This window comes from Fundulus heteroclitus, chromosome 7 (genome assembly GCF_011125445.2).
Source record: "Fundulus heteroclitus isolate FHET01 chromosome 7, MU-UCD_Fhet_4.1, whole genome shotgun sequence".
NCBI classification, from domain to species: Eukaryota; Metazoa; Chordata; class Actinopteri; order Cyprinodontiformes; family Fundulidae; genus Fundulus; species Fundulus heteroclitus.
This window is the reverse complement of record NC_046367.1, coordinates 29,784,780-29,794,404: the sequence shown is the minus strand read 5'-3', so window position 1 is coordinate 29,794,404 and position 9,625 is coordinate 29,784,780. Positions and strand designations below refer to the sequence as shown.

At 40.1% G+C, this 9,625-nt stretch overlaps 1 protein-coding gene across 1 annotated transcript; it reads left to right on the top strand.

Annotated features, from left to right (window-relative positions):
* Positions 1–672: 672 nt before the first annotated feature.
* On the top strand, positions 673–7,499 carry tmem41aa (transmembrane protein 41aa). The gene is made up of 5 exons (XM_036139453.1): positions 673–1,045; positions 1,876–2,026; positions 2,361–2,522; positions 4,070–4,208; positions 6,092–7,499. The coding sequence occupies exons 1-5, from the start codon at positions 870–872 to the stop codon at positions 6,304–6,306; spliced, it is 843 nt and encodes a 280-aa protein (XP_035995346.1). The 5' UTR covers positions 673–869; the 3' UTR covers positions 6,307–7,499.
* The last annotated feature ends 2,126 nt before the right edge of the window (positions 7,500–9,625 follow it).

The window sequence follows — 9,625 nt, the reverse complement described above, 5'->3', positions numbered from 1 at the left end:
TCAGACCAACCTCAAGAGATTGTTAAATGGCTTCAACTAGTGTCTGAAGTTATTTCAGCCAGAGGGGGTAAAACTAGCTATTAGGGGGTATGGTGCCCTTACTTTTTACATGTAGAATAGACATTTAATGTTGATTTATCATTTTCTTTGTATATTGTTGTTGTTTTGTTTGTTTTGGGTAGAATAAGAAAAAGAATATCCACAATTTTGAAATGAATTTAAAGCACAATATTTAAAGTGAGATTATATATTGATGTGTATTTTTTCCATCAGGAATTGAATATTTAATGGGAAATCAATTGTTTGTGTGTGTGTGTGTGTGTGTGTTTTTTGTTTTGTTTTTTTTTTACAAACAAATTTATATTTCAACAGATCGAAAACTGTGTTTTTAGGGATTTTTTTAAGTGATTGATAATTCGGGCCATGTTTGAGCAGTCTAAATATTGTAAATCACGAACAAGAGTTGATCAAAAACAGCCCGGAGAATCTGACGGTATTTAAACGCATTCGAACACCGACCTTGACGCAAACTTTGGCGACGTGACGACGTCATCCTTTATCGCTGGTTTAGTCCCTCAACAGTTCCAGTTGCGAACTACTGCCCCCTTCTGGAGCGGAGGCCATTTTTGGCTTTACCGTTTGTTTCCGCTCTTCATTATGTTAATATTCAGTCATTTTGGGGGTTTCATAATGTATTAGTAACGAACTGATATATAATGATATATATTTTTTAACCTGCTTCAAGCCGCCGCCGCGTGTCTGTTGACGCCGGGGCGTGACGTCACCACGGCGGTTGGCCGTTGTTCTGCTCGGTGATAACAAAAACACTCAGGAGGTGGAGAGAAGAGAAGCTCTTTGCACCGGGGAGGATGCGCTCTCTCGTCGGGCTCGCCGTTGTCGTGACCGCAGCCAGCCTGTACCTGTACTATCTGTCCTTGTACCTCCCTGCCGGACCACGGAGACGTCCTCGGCCGGGTCCGGAGGCTGAACATGTGGAGGGGGGCGAGTCCGAGGGTAGCAGCGACACCTCCGGGGAACTCAGCAGGTAAACCTCCGGTGTTAGCGGTTAGCTGCTAGCCGGCTTGAACTAGATCAGAGGACTCTGTCTCTTTATATTTATAAATATTCTTTAAAGAGATTCTGGCATTACAATTTTTTTTATTTATTTTTTTCGGTCACTGCTTTGCTTTGCTGACACTTGCGTTGTGCAACATATTTTTTTTCCTGACAAACACTTAAGTCAGCAGTTTTTAAGAAGTTTTAAAGCGACAATAGGGATTTTATGTTTGATTTGGTCGCCGGAGACATACGGATTGTACATTTTTATTAAAAGTAGGTATGCAAGTTATCGATGACCTTATCGATCGACTACCGATTAATTAATAAGCGGCCATTTTCTTTAAAAAATAAATACAGTTTTCTCCTGTATCAAGGGCTAACTTTATTTTTAAGATAATATAGCTTACCCTTATATTTTAACAATGTATTGTGCCAACTATATTAAATACTGACTGAATTAACACAAATTGTGGTTCTCTCCCACCTTATTAAACCTTTTCTTTTCTTGTAAACATAAGTTTTTCAGTGATAATTGAGGGTTTATTGATGTAAAACACTTGCACACATACCCTCATTTGACGTTGCACACCTGTGTAGCACCCAAAAACCTTTCAGCAAACTTTACCAGATTGTTTTATCATTAATCTAAAGATAAATATCCAGTATGTTTTGTTGTGGTCATCCCATAATATGTAGAAATACGACCGGTAATATGCAGTAAATGCCACCAAAAGCAGCTCATTCATCTGGGCTATGATTTCATTTATTTTTTATTTTTTTCTTGAAGATCTAACCTGAGAGTGAATGTTCCCACAGGTTGAAGTTCCCGTCTGACCTGGAGGAGCTGCGGGAGCTGGCTGAGCTGCTGCAGTTTTACAAGAAGGAGCACACCGGCTATGTTCTGCTCCTGTTCTGCAGCGCGTATCTATACAAGCAGTCCTTTGCCATCCCGGGGTCGTCTTTCCTGGTGAGTGGAACGCAACACAAATGCCCAAAAGCATTTTAAACTGACTTGATTGGGTTTCAGAAAAGGATATATAATAACGACGATTGGAAAAATTAGGTTTTTGTCTCTTCTTATAAGGTCTACTGCAGTGGATTGAAAGATGCCGATAATACGGATCCGGTCTCACGCCGTTTGACCGCTCAGAGTTTTTCTTCCTCACTTTTACTGACTTCTTTACAGACTGCTTCAGACTGCTTTTAGATCCTAAATAATCCCCCCCCCCCCCCTTGTCTCCCGCTCAGTTGAAGTTAAGTGGTAACAGCAAGCCTTTTCATCTCTGCTTGCCGTTGTGCAGAACATTCTTGCAGGAGCTATCTTTGGACCGTATGAAGGGCTGCTCCTTGCCTGTGTGCTCACCACGGTGGGCTCCACCATGTGCTACCTGCTGTCCCAAGCCTTTGGAAAGCATTACATTGTGAATATCTTCCCAGAGAAAGTTTCCATGCTGCAGAAAAAGGTAACGTACCTGAAATCAGAGGCGAAATCAGAGGCTCAGAAAAGTCATAAAGCAGTGCTTCTTATTACATTTGTATTATCTAGTTTGTATTTAGTTTATCTAGCTAGATTGTGTTAATCTAAATCTTGTTGTTATTCATTAGATTTAAGAGGGATTAAAGCCTTGAGTCTCTTCTACTTTCTCTCGCAAGAAACAGAACCACCAACTTCAGTGGATTTTATTTGGATTTTCTGGGAGTTTCCACAATTTTCGCAAATTAAAATCTGTACATTTTTATGTTTGGATTCAGCCTCAACTCTGGTGTCCGAAAATAAGATCCAGTGCAACCAAATGCCATTAAAAGACCCCTAATAGGTAGAATATGGCAAGGAGAGCATTAATCAGGTCAGCCAGGAAACCGCTGGTAACCCTGGAGGAGATGCAGCGATCCACAGCTCAGGTGGGAGAAGCTGTAGATGCAGCGATAAAGAGCCTTTTTTTTTTTTTTTAAAAAGACAGCCAGGAAATGTCCTGCTATCAGTTTACCACAAACCCTGTAGTGGTGACACTGGAGGGCAAACATGTGGAAGAAGGTGTTCTAGTCAGCCTGTCAGCAGGGGGCGCTCAGACAGCGCCTCCATCAAAATAGCTGGAACAAATGTGGACACAGTAAATGGAAATTATAAAATAAAAAGTAATAATCACATCTGTTCTCTAATAAAAAAATAAAGATAAATCAGATTTTTGATTTCTCAGCATTCTCGTTTCAGTTTGGGTTTATTTTGTTGTGAATATCGATGTAAACAGAAGAGTCAGACAAGAAAAGGCAGAAGGGAATGGAACAGCGACAGAAAATGTAGAAAATGTGGTCATTTATTTACTTAATTAATCATTTGACGAGGCTTTTTATAAAATCCTGCAGCCGGTAGGTGACCGTGTATGGGTTTATGTTCAAGGACAGTAGGTAATCTTCGATCTCTAGAGCCATTATGTAGCCATAATGACATTTTTGGAGGGACAGAAGTGGGTCAGAGTTTAAAGGATGACGGGTGGAGCTGAATGCGCGGCAATACTGGAAGAAAAGCTTTTAAAGGCAGCAAAAGACTTAAGGTTCACCTTTCAACAACCTTTAACATACAACCAGAGCTCGCAGCGTATTCATGCGTTAGAATAGAAAATTACTGCTTCAGAATGGCTTGATCCTTTGTTACAAAGACGACTGAACAAAGATTTCTTCAGACACACAAAGCTGGCAGAGACATGTCCCAACAGACTTGATCCTGTTGCAGCAAAAGGGTTCGTCTTTAACGTGACTCAAGGCTAGGTGGACTGACTTCTGACGCCGATTGCTTGCACCGGATTTTATTTAGGGGTATCTGAGTAAATTGGGCTGAAATCCATGTCACACTTTTAAAAAAAATAACTAAAAAATAAATAATTATTATTATTTCCACTACACACTTAGGTGCTACTTAAAATATCAACGAATAGTGTTGGAGGGAGCTCCTCTGAAAGGCGCTTGCGGTATTTCACAGCACGGCTAACGCTTTCTGCCCGCTTTGTTCCAGGTGGAGGACAACCGGGACTGTCTGTTCTTCTTTCTGCTCTTCCTGAGGTTCTTCCCCATGACGCCCAACTGGTTCCTGAACATGTCGGCCCCGATAGTCAACATCCCCATCACTTTCTTCTTCTGCTCGGTATTTATTGGTAGGTGTGGCTAGGTTGTGGCCTTGCTTTTGAAATGCAGTCCTGTAGCTTTTATTTGTGTCCCAACACACCTAAGTCTCATAACCAGCAGGAATCTGTTGAACTGGACTGCAAGCGGAGGCTGAAATGCAGTAATTTGATTCAGTGGAGTTGGGAACCGACCCTCGAGGTCTGGAGGTTGTTTGACACCCCTGGCCTATAGTTTAGAATTAGATTAGCCCTGAAAAGGACATTGAAGACATAACTTTATTTCTTCCAAACTCATGATCTCCACACACCTTCTCCAGATCCTTTGACGTAAACGTCATGATTAGATTCGACTGAATTATGTCGGTGACAAAAAAAGACACATGTGGGTTCCTGCTTAGTCTTCTTGACATTATGGAATCTGCTTTTAGCATATTTTTATGTTTAGGCTCTTCTCGGTTTTTCATTCTTCATTGCCTCAAAAACCTAATTATTAAGAAAAGATTAGTGTCCTACACACTTGTTGGCACTTCTTATAAAGATGGGAGGGCTTTTAAAAGCATTTTTTTTATTATTGTTTTAGTATTATTAAAATATACTTAGTATGATATAAACATTTAATCAGAATTCCTGTATTATAAATAGATGTTTTAGAGTCACTGCTACCTCAGATGACCCCTGCTTTTGGCCAGTAGGACAGCACTTAGTCTTCTCTAACATTTTATTGGAGTACATCAGAAGACTTTCTTTCTTTAAATCAACAAGACTCCTGATCTGCCCCCTTTTTTTTTGCTTTTCTTCAACTCTGGCACACAGCTTTTATTTAAGATTCAGGTCAGGGGACCGATGTGGTCATGGAACAAGGTCGATTTTGCACCTTGTGAAGTAATTTTCTGTTAATTTCATCACATATTTAGCATGAATGTTCTAAGAAAAGCCTTTTTCAGCTTACTGCTAGAGGCCACCAGATTTCTATTTAAATTTCCCTGGCATCTGCACACTAACACGGTTTCCTAGGCCTTTGGAAGAGAGAGCGGCAGTCAGCAGCACAGATCCTCCACCGTACTTAACAATGAGCATCAGATTTTCTACAGTCATCCGAGGTTTTCACTGCAAACCCACCTAGAGTGTTTTTTTGGTTTTTTTTAAGTGTAATTTGACCAAAGCACACATTTAGTTTACATTTGTGAAAGGTTTTGCCTGGCATCCATCCCAAAAGATCCATTTCACATGTAGGTGGCATCTCATGGTTGTTATGGAGACTCTTTAACCCCAAGATGCCACCCTTTGTTTGTGTTTTCCAATAGTATATATTTGTTTATAGATTTTTTTTTTTTTTTTTTACCACCCTGTTTTTGGTGCTTTTTGGCTAAATGAACTCTGGTCTTTGTCCAGCCTCGTTTGTCACTGTTCAAGTTGTTTTAAACCTGGTATGTCTGTATTTTTGTAGCCATTTCCTGACTAAAGAAGATCAACACACGCACACTCTTAACTGAGGAGCATGATTTCTTGTCTTTCCCATTTTGAAGAGAGCCTAAAAGCATTGCACGTCTGTGTCAAGTTAGATTGACACCCCAGTGAATGAGCATGCCTATGTTATTAAATAATTCTGTTAAATGAATTGACATTATTTGTTAGAGGGGCAGATAAATGTACAGACAAAGATTAAAAATTTAATTTAAAATTTTCCTTTTGTTATTGTAAGATCATTAATCTCTGACTACTTGAGCTGCTGCATAATCAGAGTTTTACTTCCATTTGCAGCACTGCAAACCCACAGGCCTTCCTGTTTATAGATGAACTGAATATTATTGTTTACTGCTGTCCCTTTATTCGAGTATCGGTTCTAGAGAATTGATTTATGCACGGGCCCAGCGCGGTTTGTGTTTTTTGACAATTTGTGACTAATTTTTTAGGCCTGCTGCCCTACAACTTCATCTGCGTCCAGACCGGCGTCATGCTGTCCGAGGTGTCGTCGCTGGATGACCTGTTTTCCTGGCAGCGCCTCCTGCAGCTGCTGGCCATCGCCTGCGTGGCTCTGCTGCCCGGCGCCCTCATCCGACGCCTCAGCCAGCGGCGCCTCAAGCTGAGCGTCCAGAACGGGCTAGACGCAGATAAGAAGGGGCAGTGACCCGCTGGAGTGTTGTTGTTTTTTTATTTTAATTTATATTTTTGTCTTTTTTTTAACGTTTTCCTCCACACGGTTTTCTGATGCCTTCTGCTCTCCAGAGGAAACGCGTTGGAAGTGACAGCTGTTGAGACAAACCTCCTGTTCTGGAGGGCTGTGCCCCTCTGGAGTCGCGTGGAGATGAGCAAGAATTAATGGTTTTGTAAAAATTACAAAAGCATTTCTTTTTTTTTTTTGCCGATTTCCAGTTGTGGTGTTTTTGTGACAACAGTATTTGGGTAACGTATGAATGTACAGTAATAAGGAAGTCGGGGATTTTTTTTTTTTTTTTTTTTGTAGTTTTTTTTTTTTTTTTGCACTCATTTTAAACAGTAAGAGTTCAGCTTCGGTTTAAACCCTGCGTTCAAAGTGCCTGTTGTTCAGTTTTGGCCTTTAAACACTACCTCCATGGACTCTCTGAAACATTAATGTGAAAACTGCGGAAGACCTGGCCATGTTTCTACAGAGTAGATTGGCATATGGGTGTCTTTTTTTTATATATTTGTAACTGAAAAGTGAATTAGCCTCAAGGCTTAACATCAGTCACAACATTATAAAACATACCAGGCCTTAAGTGTTCAGAACAGTAAAAAAAATGATAATAATACAACTTAGAGGCCAGACCTTTGACTCTAAAGCCATTGTAGGTGCCTGGGAGCAGCTCAGATCAGCGAAGGCTTCGCTCCATAATCCACTAAAGCTCCACTGCCACTTTAAGAGATTGAGAGTTCCTCCTCTGATAGTCTGGAGGGTTAGGGCTGTTTTTTTTTTTTTTGTATTTTTTTATTTAGCAGAAAGCCCTTCACTGCCCTAAGGTTTTAGTACAGGAGCGGACGGGTGTGATTTTTAACTTCATGTCTTTACTCTTCTTACTCTTTCGAAATAATTTTGCATTTTAAAGTAAATAAAACCGACATGATTTGGTACAATGTCAACGTTCAGAAGATCGCAGGCCTGATTCTCATTGCAGTGTTATTTCAGACTTTGTAAAGGTTTTCTAAGCTACGGACTCTCTGTTGTCTCTTTTTATGATTCACGTGTTTGTCAGCTGTTTACTCTAGGTTGCTGTGTTATGTCATGACTTTTCTGTAATGGGTTAGGACGGACATTTTTGCATCTGCCTTTTCTGTCGTTGATATAAATCATTTAAAATGGAACGTTCACATTTACCAGCTTATTACATTTTAATTTAACAGCCCTGCCACATTTAGTGGGATCCCTGGTAAAAAAGCCTTAAAGTATCTTTTATTGCAGCAGCAAAATCTAACATGGTGAATCTAGTGAAGACATTGTTACATTCATTTGTGTTCTTACAAAATTGCAGCTGCAACCGTCAGTGACGTCAGTAACAATTCCTATAAAATGATTGTGATTTATGCTTTTTTCAAAGTGGAGCAGTGTTAAGGGACTTTTTATTTGCCAGTCTGTAAAACAGAAAGTACAAGAAAACATTGAAGCCAGGCAGCTATGTGTTGATTTTCATAAGCCAGGTAAATTAATGGCTTCAAGGAAAAAGCTACTCGTCGAAACTTTCCCTCATTCAGAGGACTGCAACGTTTTAGTGTCTCCAAGTCTCCTCAACCACCATTAGACTGATGGGACTGATTAGTTTTTTGGTAACAAACACTTTCAGGGGGTCTTGGGGTTTTGTAGCTTTAGTCAGCAATTTTTCTGGAGGTTTTCCCCAAGTCCCTTTTTGAATAACTGCGCATGCGTAAGACCGTCTTACCTGCTTTTCTGCTCCTCAGGGGGATCGTGTGAGAAAAATCTCTCAAATCCATTCTGGTCTTATTTCTTTTATACTGAAGCTTTCTTCTCATAAACTTATATGTGGTTTGCGACTCTCAGCCATGTTCAAAGTCTACGGTGAGAGCAGCGGAGCTACGGTGAACGGCTAACACCTAAGCTAACCGCTAAGCTAACAGGATACATGCGTAGCCAGCAAGAGGAAACTAACAAGGAACGAGCACGCACACTTTTTTTTTTACCTTTTTCTGAATATGTAATGTATTTACTACTATCAGGATGGAAGGACGATTTTACGCAGTATAAAAAAAAAAAGTTTCTGAACAGGATTACCCACTATAGCTTTAAGCAAGGGATGAATATTTGGAAAATGGCTCACGTCTAGTGTTAAGTGGAGTGGGCGATCTGTGATCATGTGGGCCTGGACAGCATCACGAGCACTTTAAAGTGTCTGGACATTTTTTTTTTTTCAATACAAATCACACCATGAGGCCAAATCAACACAAAAATGGCTGACAGGATACTAAATTAAGATTTTCTATAGGCTTCTCAGTCCCCAAGCTCCAGTTCTGTAGACTTCATACCTTGTTAAATGCTACAGGCGAAGATGAGGTGCTGCCTTATTGCCACTAGGGGGTTAAAAAAAAGCATTTAAAAAAGCTTTTTTTTTAAAAAGTTAAAAAAGCAAGTGTGACCTAAACTTTTCCTAACCGAAAAAATGCAGTAAAATTTAAGGTTGGATTATACAACTAAAACGATCTAGTGTGTGATTATGTTGCGCCGTTAAAATCAGAATTTATTTCAAGACTTTTCACACGGGTGCCAATAAAGGCAACAGGTGCTGTACGTGAAGACTCATTATTTTTTTATTTAAACCTGATTTAGACCTTATTTGCAGTATTGTCTCCTGAGGGTTCCTCCAGTTGCAATGAGAGGACTTCCTTGTGCTACGATTGGTTTTGCAGGTGTAAGTGTTTTTAAAGTAATAAAAATAAAACAAGGTTTTCTTTCAGATATTCTTTATTGCTCAGATCCAGGTTGCTCAGCAATACAGTTCACTCACAACTCAAAACAACAGCTTGGCTGGTACCAGAAAGGCATGGATCCATGTGTTGTGTTGTTAAAAAAAAAGAAAAAAAAAAGTTATGGATCGGATGTCCCTCCAGTGCAGCCACTGATTATTATTATTATTATTACTATTATTATTATCTTGAGGTGTTTGGAGCCTTGTTGACCTGTGGGTAACATCGAGGGTTTTAAACCTGCCAAGAAACAACGGGAGTCTCCCGGATGGTGAAAACGCAGATCAGAACCGGATCCATGGAAAATAAAAACACAATTCCAAGTCTAGTGCGATGTGAGGTGTAGTACATACTGGATTACCTGCATCAATCTCATGCAACGTTTTGTTTTTTTTAATCCACTCAACAACATGTCCAGGGCAACAACAACAACAAAAAAAAGAAAGACTGCTGTGGCTCTGCGTACGTTCGACCTGCTCCAGGGAGTTTCACACGGCCTCTGATCTAAAGGCAGG

Coding starts and splice junctions, on each gene's coding strand:
- tmem41aa (XM_036139453.1), top strand. CDS start 870: ATGCGCTCTCTCGTCGGGCTCGCCGTTGTCGTGACCGCAGCCAGCCTG. Junction 1,046..1,875: donor ACCTCCGGGGAACTCAGCAG/GTAAACCTCCGG, acceptor ATGTTCCCACAG/GTTGAAGTTCCCGTCTGACC. Junction 2,523..4,069: donor TTTCCATGCTGCAGAAAAAG/GTAACGTACCTG, acceptor GCTTTGTTCCAG/GTGGAGGACAACCGGGACTG.